We start from the raw sequence: 24,728 nt of genomic DNA on the forward strand, positions 1-24,728 counted from the left end.
AATTATGGCGCACGCCGCTGCTCGCTCACATAAGGTAAACGCTGTAGATTGACTTTATCTTTCGTGGCTGCGGGCCACGCTTGTCTTTCAGCTCTTATTTGTCTTTCTCTGCCTCCTATGTTTGTGACAGGTTTTTATTGCCGGAGTTCAAAGAAGCAGGATGCACAGAAACATGGCCCACACAGTCTGAGCGCATTCGTGCATGCATGTGTTTGCATGCGTTAGCACATTATACTTAAGCAGTTTTGCCAATGCTTAACTTAGCCTTTGTGAACTGAGACCAAAGTTGGTGATACGGGTACAAGAATTTGCTAACCCTGTTCTCCTCGCCTCACGCAGCTGGTTACGCATCACGCAGATGGCTCCCCACCAACTCTACTTTTGAATATTAAGATGCAAACTGCTCTGAGATTAGGCTGCAGAGGGAGACAACGAGACAAAGGCGAATCTTCCCCCCTTCTTCCTGCACGGTCAGCTGATTCCCGATCTTGTTTTGCCTTTTTGTTTTCTAAGTTATTGTTTTGTTCTGAACTCTTGTTTTTTTTTAACAACGGCAGGCCCTCATCACAATAGCTCATTAAAATCATTTGGCGCTTGAAATATTTTGCTTCCCCTCTTTTCTTCTTTAGTGTCGATTTGCCACAGAGGCGCCGTTATCCAACCTTCCGGGGCTAAAAAGTCCCTGTGTTATTTTGAATTGCCTTATTAGAGGGAGACTAGAGGTTCCTGGGCGCGCCTCGAATCACACGCGCATATGCATACACACAGGCGATCAATTACGCATCAAATTACTTTTTGATTCTTTACTTTTTGTGAGGCGTTTTCATGCTTTCGCACCTTAAAGGGCCGTGCCTGTCGGCAGAGGATCACTCCGTACCGAATAATCTGCTTTAATTGGCAACTAGAAAACAAGCACAGCGGCCCCTGTGAACAGCGATAAACAGCTCGGCGGGGTGGGGTGCAGGGCTTAGCACTGCGAGGAACGGGGGAGGGCGCTTCAGAGAGCCTCGTGTCATTAAAGGGACGTTCGTCTATGCACGTTTGTCAAGCCCATGACTGCAACAGGAAACGGACTTCGGGGCAGTTCACACCTATGTCAAGTGCTCAATTTGTAAAATAAGAAGTGCAGGTGCGCAAAGCTTCCCCAAAGCCCACCGTCCAGGCTCAGCTGCCGAATACCAAGGCTGCATAGCAGTGGTTAATTTGTAAAAAAAGAAAAATAAGTGCCGGGGCTCTCCTCCGGAGCCAGCTTGCAGCAGCCCATTTCTCCCGTTCGCTCCATCTAAGACAGAACTAACTGCTATAACCATAAAAGTGGGGAGAGGATGTGGCGTAATGGAGCTGGAGAAGAAGGTTCGAGGCTCGACACTAACTGAACATCCTGTAATTCTGGGCAAATCACTTAATCTCTCCAGGGCATACCATAAATGAATGTGCAGTCCTTAACTGGCGCTCCCTCACAGGAACAAGCATAGCCAATAGGTTCCGCCTTTGGGACCTTATAAGTGGTTAGCCATGCAACAGTTGATGTTGTTGCACCAAGGATATTGTGCTGGATAACTAAACACTTATAAGGTCCCAAAGGCGAGAACTATTGGCTATGCCAATGCTTGTTTTAATGTTGGTGCTGCGTTTGCTTATACCTCTCCTGTTTGGGTCTCTGTGGTGGTTACGGGTACGTTATGGATATGCTGTATTTATGGGTTCCGTCTGTGCTGCATTTGCTCACATCTCTACTATTTGTGGATGTCGATGAAATGAAACTACACCATTCAACCCGATGTCCTATCTACTCACCACACAGCTGCTGGACTATAGTTCTAAAGTGATCGTTAGGTGTCTTTCAGCTCTCTACAACTTTTCAACGTTTGTTATCTCAGCATTGTATCTATTCATGGGTCTTTGCATCGTGGTCATTACTGTTTCTTAGAGTGAGGTAGTGGATAATTCTCTGCAACATAACTTGTAATAATTCTCTTTGGTGTTTTTGTTGATATCTTACTCACGTTTTTGTTTTTATATCACCATGTGGTTTTTGTTGATGTTTTTTGCAATGTGTGTTAAGACTACGTTGACATCTTTCTGTACTGTGTAAACCCGTCTCCCCGATTCGGCTTGTTGACATTTTCTTGCAATGTATTTGTTGATAGCGCTGCACTGTTTTGTTGATGTTTGTTGTGGCATATATTTATGTCTCTGCAGTGTTTTTTTTAATGGTATTTTAGAATGTTTTTGTTGAGGTTCCCCTATAACTTGCTTGCTGGTGTCTTTTTGTAGTGCATGTGTGTGTTTTGATGTCAGGCTCTATTCGTTGTTGGTGTGTTATCACAATGTGTTATGCCCCCTGCAGCAGAATGGTGATAGATGATTTTCTGGAAGGTGTTTGCTGATGTTTCATAACAGTGGTTTTTTTACCTTTCTAAGTTGTGTTTCCCTCCACTTTTCTCTGCATCGTTTGCTGGTGTAGTTCTGCAGTGCTAACCCTTTGTCCCATTTCCCGCAGGTGGGACTAAAGGTATTTTTTGGGAAGCCTGGACAGTGGTTTGGAGACAATAACAATGATGGTGACAAAGTGGCTATTTTCCATGACCTCGATGGGTCATTGACGGGCTATGCCGACACCTTTATAGGTCGAGCGGATAACTTCTTGATCCAAAATCCGGGCTGTCTCACGGTGCCACGGTGGAATGCAGTGATATGTACCGGCAAATATGCACAGGTGAGGTGATGAAAATCCTACACATGTTATTTGGCTTGTTAGGGGGGAGAACCATAGAAGCTGGATTAGTAGCGGGAATTGTAACCAGCACTGGGGAAGGCAGACAGTGATCTAGTGATTGTAATTGACCTAACTTGTGGTGTATTGTATTTTAATTGTATTTATGTAGTGCTTATACCCCTTGATAAGTCATGGAAGCACGTTGTAGCAATCAGCATACTACCTTGGGAGCTCAGTGTTAGTGGTTAATCAGGTGGTTATTGTTGGCTATTTGGATTGTTTTTGTGCTCTCAAGGAACCGTTGCATGTATTGTATTCCAGTTTCTCTGTGAGGGATTAATCAATAGAGGTGTGATCCTTAATGAGGACTATGCGAGCCAATGCCAAACGAATAAATGGGCTGGAGAGGGTTAAGTATTGTTAGGATGCAAGGATATGGTTTCATAGAAAAAGAGACTTTGTCTATGAAGTGAAGTATAGGTTTTTTGCAGAGGTGCAAGCAGAGGAATAGCCAGAAAAAAATGAATACCTCCCACTTGGACCTACATCCAGATTAGCTGTGAATGAGCAGGTCCATTTTTCCTTATAAGGGCTATCCTTCTATCCCACCTATAGCTTTCCTCTATTCTCTACCATCTTCCACCGCTCGCTTGTTCTAATCTGACCTTTGTTTCTCTCCACTCTTCTTTCCTGTGTCTTGCTTCTCGTTTTGTGTCTTCACCTCCCATTGCCCTCCCCTTCCTCGTCTTTTTGACTTTCTCATCTTTTGTCCTCACCACTCTTGTCTCAATACTTCTTTTGTCTCTTTACCAACTTCCCCACACTCTTCTCTTGTCTCCTCTGAGCCTTCTTTTCTTTCTCCTCCAACTACACACATTCTTTTAGTTTCTATCACCACTTCCCTCTCCCAGACCTGCCAACTCACATGGTGCCACTGTGTGACACACAATATCTGCTGTTATCACACGGTCTCCTGGTGAGGAGCCGATATCACACGGTGGCAGTGAAAACAAGCTGAAAACCACTCTAAATAGTGGATTTCCAGCTTGTTTTCCGAGGTTTTGAACTGCTGAAGTCCTTTAAGGGGTGTGAAAACACTCCAGGACGTTGGCACCAGCCTCAGCAACCTTTTTTTTTGGGAGGACAGGGCTTGGGGGCAGGGTGGGGGCAAACGTGCTTTCCAGGTACTTCTCGGCACGAGGCTTCGCCCCTCCTCATGGTGAGATTTTTGTTCAAGTTGACATGGCTGCTCCCCTTACTCCATTTATTTCTGCCTCTATTTCGCCCTTCTAACTCTCCTGCCCATTTGTCATTCATCTCCCTCTCTCATCTCTCCTGCTGTCACTTACCTCCCCTCTCACCCCTCTCCTTTTTTCTCCCCCTCTGTCTTTCCCCCACTGTCACTTCCTTTCTTGCTCCTGGACAGTTGCCATAACATGAATAAACTGGTTTTAGGAGCATTAGTTTGGACAACGATAATCAATAATTTGGGTCTACAGTACCCAGATGTGAACTGTTAGTATTACAAAAATGATCCAAAAATTATAACATTTAACAAAAGAAAACAATTGGTTAAAAACGGCACGTTTGGTGTTTTCATTCATAAATACCAAGATTAGTATGAACGGACATGGTTTAAAAATTAGTTTTTACAATTAGAAATGGTGTACCAACGCTTTCTGCGTAGAGCCAAATACATTCTGGTTTATAAAAAAAAGTCTCACTTGGTTCCTGCTGTCTTGAAAGTCTTATGGAATTTAATTTTCGGTTCTTATTGTCAGTTTTTTTTTTTTAAATAAGGCAAGGTACATTTTATTTAGAATAGAGATGTTGTGAGCTTACAGGAAATGTAGGCGAAACACTCCAACAGAATCATATCATGAAGGATGCTATGGAGAGAATGGCAGCCGCATGCTTGCTCTCCTCTTAGGCTCAGTTTCTATCGAAAGAGAATAAAGGTGAAAGGTGTACTGGTGATGGATGCTGGGAATGAGTCTGACTGGCGGAGCTCCATGGCACTGTCTCTAGCAGGAGATGAGGCAGCCTTTCGGGGCCCAATGGGGGTTGTACTTTTATCCAGGCAGGCCAGCAGTAAGAGGCCTCTGTACTGCAAACCCCATAAAGATGAGTCAGTACAACAAGCACGCCGAACTGGGGCTGCCATTCACAATGACAAGCTCCACTCGTTGCCTTTCTCTATGCCCTGGGGGCCTGGTTGGAGCTAGTACCTCCGCTCAAGCTGGTGGAACCCCCGCTCAAGCTGTTGGCACCTCTGCTCAAGCTGGTGGAGCGAGGGGTTCACGACGCCACTGGGTACAAGAATAAGGCAGGCAGGCAGGCATGCGGCATAGCATAGGCTTTACTCAGAGGGAGGAGGCACGCCAAAGATGGAACATACTGAGAGTGTCATTCATCGGAAATAAAGGAGAGGAAACCATTGAAAGTGTTAAGTCAAGGTCAATTTGTCATCCAGGGTTTTAGGAATATATTGTGAGGAGACGTTTTTTTGAGTTAGCATGTAATCAGCAAATGTCAAACTGATAGAGAAACAGTTGCCTTCCAGCCTTTTGCTTAACACTGTTCTATGAGTGCAGTGCAGATTTGCTTGCCATGCCAAAGTCCTTCCGCCACCATTTAGCTCACTGGGTATTCCCACAAGCTTTACTTACATCTGCCCCCTTTTCACGTAGCACAACCCTCACCCAGCCACGCTGTGTCGCCTCCTGTCCCTGCAGCTAGTTGCCCACCATCCTCTTCTACAATCCTTTTACTCTCTGGAACATTACTGACCCTCCATTCCTGTCACTCCACAGCCCAGTACTACCAGTCTCTCCTACCCTTACCTGGCTGACGCGATAGCCAGAGAACTGTAGGGTTGTTACCTTTGTACGTAACCCGTGAAAATCAGAAACTCACACCTCGTCACCCCTGGAAGTGGAACTCCATTTCTTATATGTGATATTTTTATATGAACTGAACAGCTATGAATTGCAAATGAGTGGGGTGTTGGAAATACGTCTGCTAGACTCTAAACTGATAAATATAGAACTAAAGAGACCTATGAAGAAGGTAGCTGGCATCTAGGACGTGCATTGCGGTGAAGAAAAGGTGGACACACTATGTTTGTATCTACTGTATTCATATAGCATTGTAACCTGGAGAAATATGACCTTTTTGCTGGGCTGTGCGACTGGTGGCTGTCTATGAGGTTTGCTTTCCGTCAGGTGGTACATCTAGTTTGTCAGTTGTCTACTGAATTAAGTGTTGTTAGATGTTTTGGAACTGAAGTATGTGTAATCCTACTGTTGAAGTGATTGGTAGAGAGATGAGTTCCATCTTTTGGGTTTTGTTTAATGTGTTAACTAGAATGCAGATCTTTTAAGGTCTCGCCTGAGTCAGCGCATGCGCTGCCTGTCGAGACATTTAGTGAGTGGGGGCTTTAGAAATGCGACCACAAGCTTTTTGCTTGTGGCCTAAGGCTTGCTGTTACGCGCACGTGAACGCGCACAGCCGCCATCTGGCTTTTCTGGCGATCACTGTCCCACTTTCACTTTCGCGGCCACGCGGCCGCGTCACTTTCACGGCCACGCGGCCAATGCTTGTTTCCATTTGGAGCGCGAGTGAAAAGAGGGCTGTAAATTTTGCCACAGAGCCCGCTTTCATGATTCATCATCGCGCACCTTTTATGTGCTCAGCACGGTGCCCCACAGCTAGTCATCAGACTCAAGGACTCCGGTATGAGAAGTTTCGGTTTGGCATTCGCAGCCTACTTGAGGAATTCAGGTCCCGCCGAAGCCCCGCCTCCCCAGTTCTTCCCGCTGGCGGCTTCATGTAAACAACCCTCTACTCTATTTACAATCACTTGACTGGATGAGACTCTTGCCAGGATTCATCGTGAAAAGAACAGTGCACAACACAGTAAAACCAACACTCGGGGATTGGCAATTTAAAGAAACGCACAATGTCACAGATGCAGTTTGCGGCACATCAGGGACTCCGGCATGAGAAGCCGCGAGCACAGCACACGCTGGCCCCTCCACCCGATCTGGGCCTCGCAGCCTAGACATGGAATTTGCAACCTGCTGAAGTCCCACCTACCGGCTCCTTATGATGGCTGAATTAATGAAACAACCCTCGGCTCTATTTACAATAACTTATTTATGTAAATGGCTGCCACGGGTAATACCCGCAGCTCGTCTGTTCGGCAAATTGAGGCTACATTCCCTGCTTCCAATTGGATGTAGGCTTGTGGTTTTATTCTCCACAGAGCAACACCTCGTCGGTTTTAAGCTCATAGGATGCGCAGGTTGCTGCTGTTTGTACTTATACATAACTGGTTCAAGGCTCTCTTTGCCTTTTGGTTATTTTTTATTTTTAAAGTTTTCGGTGTGTGTTATTTACGTGAGCAGATGCACTACCCTGTCTATTTTTAAAATGACAATGCTTGACTTAATTCTGTCACCGGCCTTTACCAGCCAAACACCTGGATTGCTACTGACTTTATTCCCGCGCTGACAGACCTTTGGAGGCATGTTGTGTCATACAGTGGACTTCATATTCGCCTCGCAGGCCTTCTGAGACACCATCCAGATAAGGGACTTGCCTCCTCCCAGTCCTGGAGGCCAATTGGTGTTGACCGTATGATGTACCAGCCTGACTAAAGACTGTCTCGTTACCAGTGCTGATGACCTTCTCAGGGCTCTGACCTCCAGAACAGGCCCGGTTCTAGCAGGTGGGCCAGGTGGGCCAGCCTCACCCAAACATGAGCCTGGCCCACCCAAACATGAGCCTTGGGCCTCGGATTGGCAAGACGGGCATTCAGCCAGTACCTGAGGCCCAGTGCCCAAAGCTTGATGCGAGACATTTTTTCCCCCATCAGTGTTCAGGCTGGCTGTCCTGATTCCAATTAAAGAGGCTGCTGCAGCCTCTGCACAGCCCAGCACAGATTATCGCGGCCCATTGTCACATATAGCATGACAATGGGCCAAACTCAGCAGTCCCAGCATGTGGTGGGAGCTTCCGCCCTGGCCTTAGGGTATGACATTTAGGCCTCACCACTGAAGATGCTGCTACTGTGGGCCAGAGTTTTCACTCGCCTTGGAACAGAAAGTGATGGGGGCAATAAACAGGGTTTTTCTCCCTTCCTCCTCGCAGTGGATGGCTGGCCCGACTCTAGTTCATGCTGGCCAGGCAAGGCATCCTCACTGCTCTACCAACCTCCCATCTCAAACTCAGTATTTAACCAGAAACCAACCCACCTTAGCCTAGAATCACACGGTTTGTTCGGGTTAAGTAGCGCCGAGATTAAAACACAGCTCGTCACTTGAATGTAAATATACAACTTGTCCTTGTGCCGGTCATTACGAATCTCCGAGCAAGCAGGGGTTAATCGGTTTAAATAAAAAATACAGAAAGGTTATATACACCCGATATGCAACAGACACGTAATTTTGAAGAAAAGGAACATTGACGACTTTTAAAAATTGGAATTTGCGTGAATAATAACTCATGTTCACAAAAATAAACACCTTGTTAAAACCATTCTGGAATAGATTACTATATATGGTCTGGGACTACCGAATTTCCCCCTCCCCCTGCGCATAAACACAATTTTTAAAAGAGAGACATGAGAGGTAATGACTTTTTGGAGGCGGGGGTCGAACAACCCCCGGCCGTATTTATTAAAATATGAAAACAAAATTATAATTTAAGAAATAAACATTATTTACACAAATTTTATACGCAGAAACATAACACGACATTTGATTACAATTCATATGCACAGATTTCAGATGGCTAATCTTAACATATCTCTAATACATAGTTCTCCTATCCGAATCTAACATAATGATCATAATCATACATTAATTACTTTCTGCGTATCCTATTTGGGCCTACGGCAAGGTCATTAACTGGTGTCAGATCCTTATCAATTTACCACCCCCCCGTAGGGTTGCGCATGCGCAGAGGGCCCGCTTACCGAGAGGGTACTTCCCCCCCCCCCGGTTGCCCCCATACGTTCCCTGAACTCCATGCCAATTTGGGGGGTCTTGCACTCTGCGCCATTTAGTGACGTCCATGCCAGTGCGGGTGGCCAACCAGCCTAAAAGAAAGCGTGACTCCCCGCCTTTCCCCGCACCCATCCAGCCAACCGTATGTACCGCCCCTGGAGTTATAGGAGAGACCCCTTGTCCCTCCCCCTGGGCGACCCCATCCGAGAATGAGGCCGCCCCCTAAGGACCTTAAATTTACTGCTCACTAGTCATGACCTTACCGCCACAGGCCAGCATAGTTGCCCGACTATCTGGCCCCCCCCAACCTGTCCCTCAGAAGGTCATGCCCCTTCTCTCAGACCCTCTAGCCAAGCCATGAAATTCTCTAACATTATGTCATTACCTAACCTAGTCAAGTGGACCCCGTCTTTTAAGAAGCACGGTTCCCCCTGACACACCCATGTGCAATGCACTGCAATTTGGAAGATCTGAACAGTTTCCCTATTTTATTGTTGACCCTCTTTACCGAGTGGTTCAAAGCTCTCACAGAGTCCCCCCCTCTCCATTTAAATCTGGGTATCATGTGTGACCAAACTATGTAGCAACCCTGGCACGCCTTGGCTAACCAACCAATCTCAGAGATTATGTTCTCAAACAAGACCCTCCTGCCCAACGTCACCAAGTCATTGCCCCCAGGTGTAAAATAACGATAGTGGGAGGAGGACTGTGTCTCTTCAGTAGATCAATCATAAAGCCCCTAAATTGACTAAGGCAAAGGCCCCCTTTTCCATGGAAAGATACTGTGAAACCCCTCTGCTCTGCCCTTTTCCTATAGTTACCTGCAAGGAAAACAGATTTCATACGCCGTACATATGAATGCCCCACAATCCACACATTACGTGTCCCTATGACCTGTAGCTTTGCTGATTGTTGCGGAGAATGTTGCTGCTGCGATGATGGCAGTTCCCCCCCTGCGTGACAGGTTTGAGAAACTGTGAAGAAAACGACAGACAGGGAAGCATCAGTACACAATCATATTGTGTAATCACAACATGTGCAGCCGCACATAACGCTTATGACTATTGGAAACCCATCGTCCAATCCTCTGTACCTTACTGGAGTGCAACCCCCTAGCCGTTGCCTCAGTGGCAGCCCCTATCCTGAAAGAATGCGTTCCAAAAACCTTTGGATCCATGCCCGCCTTGCTGATTGCCATATCCAATACCTTTTTAAACTGGTACATGGTAAGTGGGGTACCGTCCGCATGTAATAACAATGATCCACCCAACGCGCTGTTCCTCTGACTGAGGTCATTTTCAAGATGCATTACTGGGCAACACGGGTTATTTTGCACCCTATGCAGTATCACCCTTTCTCCCCGAGCTTCCTGATCGGTTTTTGATGTTTTGATGGTCAAAAGCAAAATGTCACCTTGTATCTTCACGTACTCCATTAGGAGCCCACCCTGGCCATCCTGCTTGTTGCGTGCCACCATTTCACCCACTCTGAATGCCCCATAAAAGGCCAATGCAAAGGCAGCTCTGAATAATAGAGTCTCCCCCACTGAACTGCATATGGCGCACAGCACCGTCAGCAGCGCACTCAGCCGCTCCAACCCTGTCGGCTGCCTGGTGTCAGGAATCGCACCTTGGATGCGTCGCCATCCCTTCAATGCCTTTCTCACAATGAAACTATTTGTGGGATCATTCGTGTCTCTGATCTGCGCAAAGAAGGAAACTGCCGCTACATGTCGCCTGGCTGCCGCCACTGTGCGCCCCCCCTTATGTAAGCTGTCTAAAAACAAGAGGAATGCGCCTGACGTATCCCATCTCTCCTCCCAGTCCTGACCCAAAAAAGTACAGTAAGACCAAAACGCCCCTTCATAAGCTTTCCTGGTCCTGGGAGCTAGGCTAGCAGCCACGAGGTTCTGTAGTTGGGGGCACCAATCTGCCAAAGAACTTCGGGAAAGTGTGCTGATGTTGCCTCTGCGGATGGTAGATGTTCCCTGAAAACCTGCATCTTGAAGCGAGAGAGTGCATCAGCAGCATTATTCCGCACTCCCGGGACATGTTTAGCCTTAAACTGTACATTCAATTTCATACATAACAGCACTATCTCTTTCAACAGGCGAAGAATCATTTTACACCTTGCCGCCTGTTGATTGATGGATTCCACCACTGTCATGTTATCAGACCAAAAGATTACAGACTGATTCTGCAGATCCTGGGGCCATACCGTCAATGCAACCCAAATGGGAAACAGTTCCAAAAAACCTATGTTGGCTGTTAAACCACTCTCAAACCACCACCCCGGCCACGGCTGGGCCACCCACTTGTTCCCGAGTATGGCACCAAATCCCACACTACCCGCTGCGTCAGTCCATAAACCTAACTCAGCTCAAGTAGTGGGGGGACCGGGCCACACTACTCTGCCATTGAAACCCTCCAGAAATGCAATCCAAATTCGCATGTCCTGGCGAACCTCAGATGACAGTCGCGTGTGATGGTGTTTTTCGTGTAAGCCTGTCATGGCCTGTGAGATGGAACGAGAGAATGGTCGAGCCATAGGTTTCACCCTTAGTGCAAAATTCAACTGGCCTACAACCTGCTGCAACTGATGTAACGTCACTTTATCCTTTAACAAACACTTTTGCAAAGCTGCACGGAATTTCGTTATCTTTTGTTCAGGTAACCTAAAACAGCCTTGTACTGAATCAACTTCAATACCTAAGAACTCAATTGTGGTTGTTGGCCCCACTGTCTTCCCCTGAGCCAGGGGGACCCCAAATGTACGCATGAGTACACAGAATTCCTCCAACGCCACGGAACATTCCTGAGAGCCCGCCGGTCCCAGAAAGAGAAAGTCATCAAGATAATGCATCACAAAATGATGTCCTGTCACTTGTCTGAAAACCCATTCCAAAAATGAACTAAATTTTTCAAAGTAAGCACAGGAAACCGAACAACCCATGGGCATGCACCTATCCATGTAAAACTGTCCTTGAAATGAAAAACCTAGCAGGTGATGGTCTAAAGGATGCACCGGCAACAGTCGGAATGCAGATTCAATATCTGACTTTGCCAGCCAGGCCCCCGGTCCCAAAACCCTCAACATCTCTACCGCCTGATCAAAGGACGCATATTTTACACTGCAAAGTTCCTCATTGATGGCGTCATTCAATGACTTGCCTCTGAGCGCTGATAGATTATGAATCAGCCTAAACTCCCCCTCTTCCTTTTTCGATACCACACCTAGGGGAGAACAGACAAAATTTGGCACCGGGGGGACATCAAACGGACCCACTATTCTCCCTAAGCCCAATTCCTTCTTAATCTTTTGCACTACAACCCTTGGGTTTGATCTGACAGACAATTGATTTTTGCACTCCGATGTCCCTTTGTAATCCCCAACTGGTATCCTGAAACCATACAAAAAACCTTCCTGCAGCATCCTAGCTGTAGCATGATCTGGGTACCGATTTAACCAGGGATTCATAGCAAAGACATCAATGGGTGAATGCGTTACCTTTTCTCTTTCCTCCTCAGTCCTGTTTCTTCCCCCCTCTAGTCCCTGAAAAGGCGTTCCCTTTCTTAAGGCATTTTGACTCTGGGTGAGAGGAGTGATTACATATGGCGCATTCGTGCCTGAATTTACAAGTGCCTTGAGCTCTGGTACAGGACTTCCTATTAAAATCCCAGCACACTCCCTTTCCCCTTCCCCCTTTTCCAGTACCCGGTGCCGACGCCCCGGGGTGCCCTGGCCGAAAGGGCTGATGTGGCGGCGAAATGTGTGCCTTGCCCCAATTCTGACCTGTACTGCCCGGCTGCCCTGGGCCAAACTGGTCAAACCAGGAAATAGAATCCACCCGGTCCCATGTGAGTGAAGGGTCAAACTCTTTCGCCTTCCTGAAGTTCATATCATATTCCTTCCAACCCACGCCACCATATTTATCATGCGTCATCGCCACCCTGCTCTGGTAACATGCCATTCATTTCTACTTGCATATTAGGTGTACGTTCCGCCACTATGGCCATAAACACAGAAAATGCCCTTATCCAGTTTGTCAGTGTCTCCTTTACCCCGAATCTTGACATTTCCGCCCGCCACTCACTGGGAAGCATCCAATCCTTCTGCCTCTTTGCATATTCCATTTCCCTGTTGTCAACCAACAAAGAAAACATGTTTACATACGCCCCAGACCAAATCAATTCTTTCACATCTCGCGCAACGTGCCGCGCTAAATATTCCTTCCTGGAAGGTAACACCCCGGCGCCCAACAATGGTAAAGCCAGCTCCTTACCCGCTGACACCGCCATCTTGGCTTTTCCACTGTCGCTTTCCTGGAGCCCTGGCTGTGATTGCGGGGCCTTATCCGCGCCCACGCTCTGTTCCCCGCCCGAGGCCGCCATGATCTTTGCCACCATTCTTTGTGCCTCTGCCAAAGGATCGGCGCCCACCGACAAGGGCAACACCCCCCCCCTTTCCTAACCATAGAAGAACTGCTGCTATTTGAGTGGCTAATTCCAACAGGACCTGCCCACCCCCTGCTGGTGATAATACCGGGGCCGGGGCCACAGGGTTCAAGACTGGAACATTAGGGCCTGTTGGGGGCACAACCGGTATGATACTTGGCACTACCGGCTCAGTCGCTGGGGACACCGGAACTGGTGCAGGTACCGGCACGGCTGACCCTGGGACGTTGGGCACTAAATCAGGAATCTCTGGCACTGCTGGGAACCCAGAAGGACCACCCCCTCCTGGTGTCTCTAAAGGTTCCACTATTTTGGGGTCCTGATTCTTCCCCTTCTTGTGTCTAACCCGCTTGGGGAGAGCCTCCAATTCCCCCCTCGGTTTTGGGGGTACTATTGTCCTCTTGGGCCTGCCGAACGGCCCACCCTGATCCTCCACCTTCTGCCTGAGCTCAGCTAGGCAATGCCCCATTTGCTCAACCTTGCCCCATCTCCTATCCATAGTCGCCATCCTACCCATCATTGCCTCCAGCATATGCTCCATGCGCGAACGCTTAGTTCCCCGCTTGCCTGACATGCTATGCTATGACCCACACGCCTATCCTTCAATATCCCTGCCCAACCTCAACTTGCTCTTTACCTAGGAAAAAACAAGCGACACAGGCTTAGCGCAATATAACAATCACAATATTGCAAACACTGTACCTGCCCCCCTTAACACTCACACACGAAGGCCGGTAACACTGCAATTGCGGAGAAATGTGCGCCAAACGTACAACTATAGCAAAATACTAAACACTTTTTCACCAGATATGCCCCAATTATAATTATAGTCCAATACATTCACTTGTATGCCCCTAGATGCTATGATGAGGCCCACGAAAATTCAAAATGCGTTGCCTGCACCCTCACAGGAGCAGGAATTTAAAACGAGATCCACCTGAACAGAATCAATGGGAATTGAACCTGTAACCTTGAGAGTAAGAGCCCCAGACATTAACCATCAGGCCACAGTGACTATGTATTCCCACAAAATACTTTGTGTAAAAGGATTCCGTTTTAACTCACTGCGAGTAGTCTTCAGCTCTTAAACCATTAAATCACAGTGGCTCTTCACAATACCAACTAGCACCTTCGGTGCTCAATAACATTCAATTACGAGCTCCGGTCCACACGATCAGCCCCCTGGGCCCCCCCCTTGACGAATACCTTATCGGCACGTGCGCGCGCCGTGCACCAAACCTCACGAGCCTCTCCCAACAACTCACGCCGCCGACCACGATGCCAGACAGCTGCACTGATTCCACCGTACTCGCGCTGCCCAGGACGATGTCGAAATCCAGGAAACACGCCAAGTCGCGACCTCCAGACCCGGAACCACGAAAACAGACACCGGCGCTCCACGGAGATAAAGTCCTCCCTCCGTCTCCGAACACGAACCTGTAGAAAAAGAAAACAAACAAAGTAGTTAAGCAGCCTCCTAAGAGCCGCGTCCAGATGCTGGGAGAGCGCGGGACAAAGAGACCGAGCCCCACGCTCCCCAGCCTTTTATCCTAATACTGGGGGCAGACCAGTTCTAACTGGCCTGTCCCCAGCCCCCCCCCCCTGACCCGGAAGCGCATTAATCGCTTCCGGGCCATGGGGGTCACCGTCGCGGGCCAATCCCGGACACGGCGCGCCCACCGCGTCATGGTGACGCGGTGGCACGCGTCGCCGGGTGCACAGGCGAGGGTGGGGGGGAGGAGGTCGGTGCCCTGCCGCAAATATCCCGGCCCCGCCTTTCTCCAATCATCGTTACGTTTGCGTGGCGGGACCGTGGGTTGAGCACCAGCTGACCCCATGACCCCATGTCACAATGATCCTGACCAGGGCTGTTGTTAGACGGCAATGCATTCTGGTACTTGTGGTTTTGATTTCATCAAGGAGCCCAATAGACTCAGCTACCAGATTATAAATGTTTGAAGAAGGAAAAGCCAGGCCTGGAGCATCGTGTCCTTGTGGTAGTCACTAAGAAGTCTGAGGCCAAAGTCCAGATTTCGCCATTCGTATGTTTTGTGACCAAGCATAATTATTTGACCTCTTCAATTCACTTGGGTGAACTGTAAACATATCTACTAACTATACTGAAAGCTGGTGGCATGCTTGAGTCGTACAACGCGCGCTGTGAACCGATTGTCTTTTTTTGTGAAGTCACTTATTGAATGAGCAATAAACTCGGCATACGTGTTGCATGACTCTGCTGCCTGGTTTCCTCCTCTCTAGTCACACTGAGCATGAATTACAAACTGAGTAAGAGTAACAAGCATTTGCAATGCAATAGGTCTCGCATTTACGCAAGTTTGAGCTATTGGCATTGTAAATAACAATGCCTTTTTTATGTTTTGGTTTTTAAAACATAAATAAAAGGCATTGCCATTTACAATGCCAATAGCTTAAACTTGCGTAAATGCGAGACCTATCGCATTGCAAATGCTTGTTTCATATTACGGTTTGTCTGTGAATATAGCAACATCTGATGTACCCAACTCATAGATGGCATTTCTGAAAGCAATCCCAGGGCAGTCTGTGTCCGCCATAAAAAAGTGGAATCCAAACGCGCTGCATTTCCCTCCATGGTACGGGTATTTTTTGCAAAGACTGGCAATGCTAAATGTAATCGATCTTACCTGCTGATTTGCTATTACTGATGTTTGTACTCATTGCTAAATGTTAGGCTGGCTCCAAACATTGGAAATTATTTCTAACAAGCATTGGTGAAGCTAACAGGGCTGACCTTAGTAAGCTTGCAATCAAATGTTTATATTAAAAATATATATATTTCATTTGAAATTTTTATCCCTAGCATATGCAATAAAACATAAAGAATTAAAAAATAAGTAAACATGCTGCTGTTTCAATGTGGTGCTTGTAATTGAAAAAAATGTAACTTTAAATAAAAACATCTCTTGCAAATTTAATAGAAATATGCAGATGTCTCCTAGCTGGCAGGTGTACTTAGAGCATGAACATGTGTAGAAATCTTTTTTGGTGTTAATGTGCAGCACAGGAAAATATGAGCGTTGTTGGAACAGACAAATATATGATTGACTTTTAATTACTCCAACCTGAAGGCCTAATTAAAAGACACTCAGATTGCTAAAAAGGGATAACAAAATGGAAAAAAAACAACATTTGCAAAGTAAATTATTGGCCCACCAGCACTGACACCGAAGTGCACTTTTTGTTAAGGTGTTTGTGGTGGTGTTGTAAGAGAGCCAGTGACTGAAGTGAGCTGACTAGTCGCGGCAGCTGCCTGGAAGCAGCCATTGAGGGACTGGTTCCAGAGAAGGGGCGGGGGGATCACTGTTAAAAACAAACAAATCACTTAGCTCCTGGCCAGCTGGCTGGCCCGCCACTGCCTCTTCTGTGTCCTCTTCCTGGCTTCTTGTAAGAAACAGGAAGCACCAGGGTTCCCATGCTCCCTGCAGCCAATCACAATGTTGTGATTGGTCTGAGCACCGTGACACGATGCTCAGCCAGGGGCTGTACGGGTGGGCATGTTCTCCATGCAGGCTGTAATGCAGCCTGCATGGAGAAGGGGGAAAGTGCGCATGACTGGATTGGGCGGCCAGAGAGGGCCAACCAAACAGTCATTGCGCACTTGGGAGGGTTGTATCACTCCTCCGCTGCTCTTCAAGCCCCCCTCCACCCTCTCACGCAAGCTGCCACCACAGGAGGACAAAATAAAATTATAATAGTATTAGTTATTATCATTTAATTTTTCCCTTTCTTTTGCTGCTCGGAGGCAGTGGGGCGACGCTCCTCCGCCTTAGCGGAGGAGCCGCCACTGGAGCTGACACTTTGCCCTATTCCAGTGTGGCACATTGAAGCTAAATGTGAATGACAGTTGAAGAGACCAATGGATGGAGAGGGCTTACCTAATTGCCATCTGGGTATTTATACGTGTATGCATTTTCTGTTTCTCTTTTATATCGCATGAGGCTGACATACCAGCTAAGGCTTATGAAATGTAACCTTTTTCATGTACATTGTCATTTTCTCATGGAATCTCAGTAGTTGCTAATTCAGATCATGTCAAAGAACAATAAAGATACTTAGAATTAAATTAAAAATTATTAACTCATATAAATGAATTAATATTGTATGATTGTTGGTATTGTTGTTATTATTATTATTATTATGAGAGAAGTTGATCTGTACATAGGTACATAACGAGGTTTGGCATATATAGAGCTTATATTCAGAAGTGGCATGGGTAGTCAGATATAGAGCTTGTAATAAGAGTTGGAACAGCAATGACACTTGTAAAGCTAAAGTAGGAACGGCATGTAGAGAACCTAGAATAGAAAAGGGAGTTATAAAGCTAATAATTAGAGGTGGCATGCGGGGCCACACACAAGAAAGGGAATTATACAGCATATAATGAGGTGGCATGCGGGGGCGCACCCAAGAAAGTGAGATATACAGCTTATCCAGTATTAGGGTATCTTTCATAGATTCACATGCCTGAATCATTCCCCGTCGTCGGGAATGGGAGTCACCGGTAAATAACAAAGTAATGTCCAGAAGACATAAAACAGCCATAGGCCTCAGAGGCCTTAGCTTAGTAAGCTATCCACGTCCTTATGTAAAAAGGACCAGATTTTGGCCAGAGCCAATCAGCTAACACCACCCTCTAGAACCTTCCTGGTAGGAGCTCTAGTCCCTCAGATTTTCTACCGCACGTCGTGCTAAGGGAGTCTCCACTGAGCTCTGCTCATTTCCTTGGATTTAACAGTATTTCTTCTCAACTTTCTGGATTTTCAGCATGGCTGATACACCTAAGAAGGGTTTATTCAGGCCCTGTGCCTCTTGCGGAAAGAAGAGGCTACATATCGACGACCAACACAAGGACTGCTTGTATTGCCTCTATCCCAGTCACAGTTCTATGGACTGCAAGGTATGTCGTACTTTCTCTTCTAAGACCTTGAAAGACCGAGAGGGGCGCCTTTTAATCTGGCTGCAAAGGCTAAAGGACAAGGAGGCTGTGGTGTCCTCTGAGGAGAGTGAGAGTTCCTCAGTTTCGTCTCACTCTTCACGTAAAAGACCAAGGGTGGCATCGCCGGGCCCTTCGTGGCAGCCACCTCAGAAGAAGACGCAGAAAAAGTCTTCAGAGGTCCAGGATTCGCCTATTCCAGGGAGCTCGTCTCCTAAGGTGATGCCCCACACCTTCAAAAAGCCTATTGCCACCTCGTCGACGACAACAATGTCGACAGTAGCGTCGACGAGAAAATCTCCGTCGACAGCGATTTCAGTTACATCGTCGACGACGACTCTATCGACGATGACGTCCCATTCCATGTCCTCGACGACGACAACTCCATCGTCGACGGCAGGCAAGTCAATCTCGTCGACGTTAGCCATAAAAAAGTCATCGTCGTCGTCGTCGAGTAAGCTGTCGACTGGAGGGTCGACGACGACACCGTCGACGAGAGCTCCATCGTCGACACCAACATCGTCGACGACGAGGACTCCGTCGACGAAGCTGCCAACGACGAAGACACCGTCGACGACGAGGGTACCGTCGACGAGAATATCACGACGAGAGTATCGTCGACGCCATCGTCGACGAGGAAACCGTCTTCATCGTCCTCGTCGCTGACGACGACCCCGACGACGATCCCGTCGACGACATTGATACCTGTAACGTCGGTTACAGCTATACCATCGAGCCCCTTGAGGGGTATGGACACGGAAGACCAGAGTACATTTGTGCATGTACAAATAACGAAACGTGCATTAACTCCGGCCCTCACTTCACCCAGTAAGGTCCCAACCTTGCCTCCTACTCGCCTCTTTGAAGAGGAGGATTCGGACGACGCTAGTCTCTTTCCTGCGGCGACTAGCCCATCACAGCTCCATGTAAAGTACCAGGATGTCTCGGATTACGAAGACATTCCCCAGGATTATGAGGAGGTTCCTCATCAAGAATACATGCCGCCTCCACCTTCCATGGTGTGTCTACCGGCATCCTTGGTCACAGACCTTCAGTTCTTAATATCGGACTATAAGCCGCGATTTCCGACTCAAGCACCTCCACCGATGCCTGCGGGGCCTTCCACTCCACGGTCACGACCGCCTCCACTACTTTTGCAACCGGAGAGGAGGGCATCTCCGCCTCGCCCCACCACGGACGAGGAGGAGGAGGAGGAGGAACCTGAGGAAGGAGAACTCCAGGACGTCCAATCCCAACAAGATGAATGGGACGATTACATCCTTCCGGGTCCGGTTTCGCCAGTCCCTACCGCAGCCGACTCACCGCCCGACGACATCGGCGGTTTCCACAACATCATTGAAAGAGCGGCCCAGTGCTTCCAGATCCCGATGCCTTCGCATCAACAAGACTGTTTCTTATATGACTTTAAGGAACCCTTCAAGAAGTCCGTCTGGGCGATTCCGATAATTGATTATATTTGGGACCAGGGCATAAAAATAATGCAGAACCCTTCATCAGTACCACCGGTTCTACCACGCCTGGACAAGAAATATAAAGCTCCGGACACTGCTCCGGTTTGTCTTACAGGCCATCCAAAGCCGGACTCGGTTATCACTCAGGCTGCGCAGAGGAGGTCAAACAACCCAGCTGCGCTGTTGACAGCTCTGCCGGATAAAGAAGGACGACGTATGGATAGCATAGGGAAACGTTTCTCCTCTATGTCAGCCTTAACAGTGCGTGCCTCCAACGCTACTGCACTATTGGGACGGTACAACCGACAAATGTGGGCGGACATTGCCCCATACCTAGCGGATTTGCCTTCTGAATCAAAAGAAGAGGCAAGGAAGATTCTGTTGGAGGGTGAAAGATCTGCCACGGAACTGATAGACTGTGCAATGGATATTGCTTCCACAGGTTTTAGACAGCTGGCTGGTGCGGCTGTTCTCCGGCGCCAGGGTTGGCTCAAGGCAACTTCTTTCAGGCCGGAGGTCCAGACAAAAGTCCTGGACATGCCTTATGATGGCCAGCTTCTATTCGGTTCTCTGATTGACGAGGCATTAAAGATACAGATACTGCCAGAGCCCTGGGGTCTCTGCAATCTCGGAACCCTTCCTTTCGTGGGTCAAGAGGAAGAGGTCAGACTTCCACCAGAGGAGACTTTCAACAGCGTTCCTCTTTCTCCTCTTCCCAGCAGTACCGTCCACAATATCAGCAGCGACAACAGTCTTCTTACCACAAAACTTCCTTTCGTACCAGAGGAGGAAGACAAAAGGGTGCCGCGCGGCGGCAATGACTTCCGGATGCAGCCGGTCTCAAACTTGTCTCCACCCTACAAGATTGGTGGAAAAATCTCCCATTTTCTCAAAAATTGGCAAACGATAACTACGGACCGATGGGTCCTCCAATTAATACAATTCGGCCATTCCCTGGAATTCATACAAATTCCTCCTCAAACTCCTCCCCGCCAAAGGACTCACAAAAACCTACGCCCATTACTCCAAGAAATAAAGATTATGCTTCTAAAGGGAGCTATAGAGAAAGTTCCCCTAAGCCAACGAGGGAGAGGGTTCTACTCCCATTTCTTTCTCATCCGAAAGAAAGAGAAAAAATGGAGACCCATATTGGACCTCAGAAATCTCAACAAATTTCTGAAAAAACAGTTGTTTCGAATGATTACCATACAGGAGGTTTTGCATTTGCTCAACGCAAACAACTACATGGTGTCGGTGGTGTCGGTGGACCTTCAAGACGCCTATTTTTATGTCCCAATACACCGCAACCACAAGAAGTTCCTGCGTTTCATGGTGGCGGGCAGGCATTACCAGTTTCGGGTTCTGCCATTTGGGCTCAAATCGGCGCCACGCATTTTCACCAAATGCCTAGCACCAGTGGCGGCGTACCTACGCCGTTTCCACCACCAAGTCTTCCCGTATTTAGACGACTGGCTTATCAAGTCCCCATCTCAAGAAGGCGTGATAAGATCTTCCAACGCTTGTCTGACACTCTTCGAGTCACTGGGGCTCACTCTCAACCACGACAAATCTGTCCTGCAACCATCCCAATGCATGCAATTTCAAACTTCAATCTCTGGCACTCCAGGTAATGACAAGAAAGACGCTGTCGGTGCGCCTCTTCAAATCCCTCCTCGGGATGATGTCCTCCTGCATTCTATTAATCCCACATTGCCGCTTACGGATGCGACCCCTACAAGAGGCTCTGTCGAACCAGTGGATCCAGTGTACAGGGTCTTTCGACGACGTCATCCAAGTAACCCCGGCGATCAAACAGGCTCTGCAATGGTGGGTTTGCCTCAAGAACCTTTCGCAAGGCTTGCCTTTCTTGCTTCCTGCTACTCCTCATATAATCACCACGGACGCCTCCTTAGAAGGCTGGGGAGCTTTCCTTCAGGAGCTACAGATAAGCGGAAAGTGGTCCCCTTCGGAGAAAATGCTTCATATCAACCTTTTAGAGCTCCGAGCAGTCTACCTAGCTCTAGTGGCTTTCCTCCCGAGGATAAAGAACTCAGTAGTGCTTGTCCGGACAGACAACACCACGACAATGCAATACCTGAACAAGCAGGGAGGGACTCGTTCACTGACGCTTTCGCGCGAATCGCAGAAAATCTGGAACTGGCTGCTCCGCCACAACAGCTCTCTCCGAGCAGATTATGTTCCAGGCACCCACAACGTGTTGGCAGATTATCTAAGCAGGAGGCAGGCAGCGTGCCACGAGTGGGAACTGGATCAGCAGGTCCTCAACAATATCTTCGCCCAATGGGGCACACCTCGCATGGACCTATTCGCCACCCAACGCAACGCCAAATGCCAATACTTTGCAAGCTGGCATCCCCAACCAGGATCCCTGGGGAATGCCTTTTCGATAGCATGGTGCAACGTCTTTGCATACGCCTTTCCGCCATTTCCCCTGATCCCCAGGGTACTACGGAAGATGAAGGCGGAACCTTGCACTTTGATATTGATAGCCCCAGCTTGGCCACGCCAACACTGGTTCTCGGAACTTCACCTCCTCTCCCAGGAACCTCCGATCAGACTGAAAACGTTTCCATCTCTTCTGACGCTCAGCGATCAGCAGATTCAACATCCGGATCTAGCCTCTCTCAGGTTATCAGCTTGGCTCCTGAGTTCAGAGAGTTTTGGGGCCTAGACATTCCTCCAGACTGCAGACGAATTCTAGCTCGGGCTCGAGCAGATAGTACCAACAAGACATACTCACTCAAGTGGAAAAGATTCTGTATCTGGTGTAAGACGAATAGGTTGCATCCTTTCTCTTCCACCCCAGGACAAGTCTTAACCTACCTTTTACATCTGGCAGAATCTGGTCTTGCTCATGCCTCCATTAAAGTTCACCTAGCTGCAATCTCACGTTTTAGAAGATCTTCTTCCGGCCCATCTTTATGGTCTCATAGGCTCATAAAGCAATTCATGAAAGGACTGTTTCGCACATTCCCTCCAGTAAAGCCTGTTCCACCGGCTTGGCACCTTAACATAGTTCTAGCTCAACTAATGAAGCACCCGTTTGAGCCCATCCACAGAGCTGACCTTAAATTTGTTTCTTGGAAGGTGGCACTTCTACTAGCTCTTACCTCGGCAAGGCGAGTGGGGGAGCTCCAAGCGTTCTCTATCCAGGACCCATTCCTGCAATTCAAAAAGGATAGAGTCCTTCTCCGCACAAATCCAGCTTTCATTCCCAAGGTTCCATCTCACTTCCACCTCAACGAACCTATAGTTTTACAATCATTCTTCCCAAATCCACAAACAGTGGCGGAACGAACTCTACATTCACTAGACATTCAACGTTGCTTGAAATTTTACATTGAGAGAACGAAATCTTTTCGTAAATCAAATCAGCTATTCATAGCCTACAGCAGACCTCGCAGAGGGCTTCCGCTCACAAAACAGAGCATTTCCCGCTGGATTTCTTCAGCCATTTCCTTCTGTCACCAACAGGCAGGACGTCCGTTGAGAACAACGGTCCGTGCCCACTCCACAAGGGCCATGTCTACTTCCATGGCTCTTTTTGCTGGGGTGCCCATTGTGGACATTTGTAGAGCGGCCACATGGAAGACGCCGCATACCTTCACCAAGCATTACTGCCTGGATGCGGAGATCATGAAAGATGCGTCAGTGGGTCAAGCGGTACTACGTCATCTTTTTAAATAGAGGTGAGCCCTTTCTTTCATCCCACCATCCTGAGTTTATGCACATTTCGCACTATAATGTATGCATTACTTACTCATTGATTTACAGTAGCACTGTTGTTTATCTCAGATAGATGTGGTTATCTAATACCTGTATGTTATCCATATCTTTCGAAATGTGCTTTTCACTGCTTGCTACTCTGATTCAGGCATGTGAATCTATGAAAGATACCCTAATACTGGATAAGGAACGCGTTACTTACCTGTAACTGCGGTTATCCAGTATTGGTATCTTTCATAGATTCACATGCAACCCACCCGCCTCCCCTGGAAGGGCTCTCTCGGATCTCTCAGTATACAGCTGCTTAGCACTGTGCTCACGAAAATCTGAGGGACTAGAGCTCCTACCAGGAAGGTTCTAGAGGGTGGTGTTAGCTGATTGGCTCTGGCCAAAATCTGGTCCTTTTTACATAAGGACGTGGATAGCTTACTAAGCTAAGGCCTCTGAGGCCTATGGCTGTTTTATGTCTTCTGGACATTACTTTGTTATTTACCGGTGACTCCCATTCCCGACGACGGGGAATGATTCAGGTATGTGAATCTATGAAAGATACCAATACTGGATAACCGCAGTTACAGGTAAGTAACGCGTTCCTTATCGTGAGAGGTGGCATGTGGGGGCACACACAAGAAAGGGAGGTAGACAGATTGTAATGAGAGGTGGCATGTGGGGCACACACAAGAAAGTGAGGTATACAGCTTATCGTGAGAGGTGGCATGTGGGGCACACACAAGAAAGTGAGGTATACAGCTTATCGTGAGAGGTGACATGCTGGTGCACACACAAGAAAGGGAGGTGTACAGCTTATCATGAGAGGTGTCATGCGGGGGCACACACAAGTAAGGAAGGTATACAACTTATAATGAGAGGTGGCATGCGGGGCACACACAAAGTTGGTAATAGAAGCTGGCGCAGGAATGGAAAATATAGAGCATATAGTGAGATGTGACATGAGGGGCACACACAGAGTTGTTAATAGAAGCTGGGACAGGAATGGGAGGTATAGAGCTTACAGTGAGAGGAGGCATGTGGGGCACACACAAAGTTGGTAATAGAAGCTGGGACAGGAATGGGAGGTATACAACTTATAATGAGAGGTGGCATGCGGGGGTACACACAAGAAAGGGAGGTATACAACATATAATGAGAGGTGGCATGCGGGGGTACACACAAGAATGGGAGGTATACAGCTTATAATGACAGGTGGCATGCTGGGGCACACACAAGAAAGTGAGGTATACAGCTTATCATGAGAGGTGTCATGCGGGGGCACACACAAGTAAGGGAGGTATACAACTTATAATGAGAGGTGGCATGCGGGGCACACACAAAGTTGGTAATAAAAGCTGGCGC

General features: G+C 47.8%; 2 protein-coding genes across 4 annotated transcripts in view; both read left to right on the forward strand.

Annotated features, from left to right (window-relative positions):
* Positions 1–24,728, forward strand: part of LOC146860776 (cell surface hyaluronidase-like) — a 665,184-nt gene that overhangs the window by 317,323 nt on the left and 323,133 nt on the right. For all 3 annotated transcript variants that reach the window (XR_014978861.1, XM_085644718.1, XM_085644719.1), the window contains exon 18: positions 2,504–2,719. Coding sequence is in view for 2 of the 3 variants with exons in the window: in XM_085644718.1 (XP_085500844.1) it covers positions 2,504–2,719 (216 nt within the window). In the remaining variant the exon portion in view is untranslated. The remainder of the gene's footprint in view (positions 1–2,503; positions 2,720–24,728) is intronic.
* The window catches only part of CEMIP (cell migration inducing hyaluronidase 1), a 908,751-nt gene that overhangs the window by 151,238 nt on the left and 732,785 nt on the right, over positions 1–24,728 (forward strand). The window lies entirely within an intron of this gene.

Source organism: Triturus cristatus, chromosome 3_1, assembly GCF_964204655.1.
Source record: "Triturus cristatus chromosome 3_1, aTriCri1.1, whole genome shotgun sequence".
Taxonomy (NCBI): domain Eukaryota; kingdom Metazoa; phylum Chordata; class Amphibia; order Caudata; family Salamandridae; genus Triturus; species Triturus cristatus.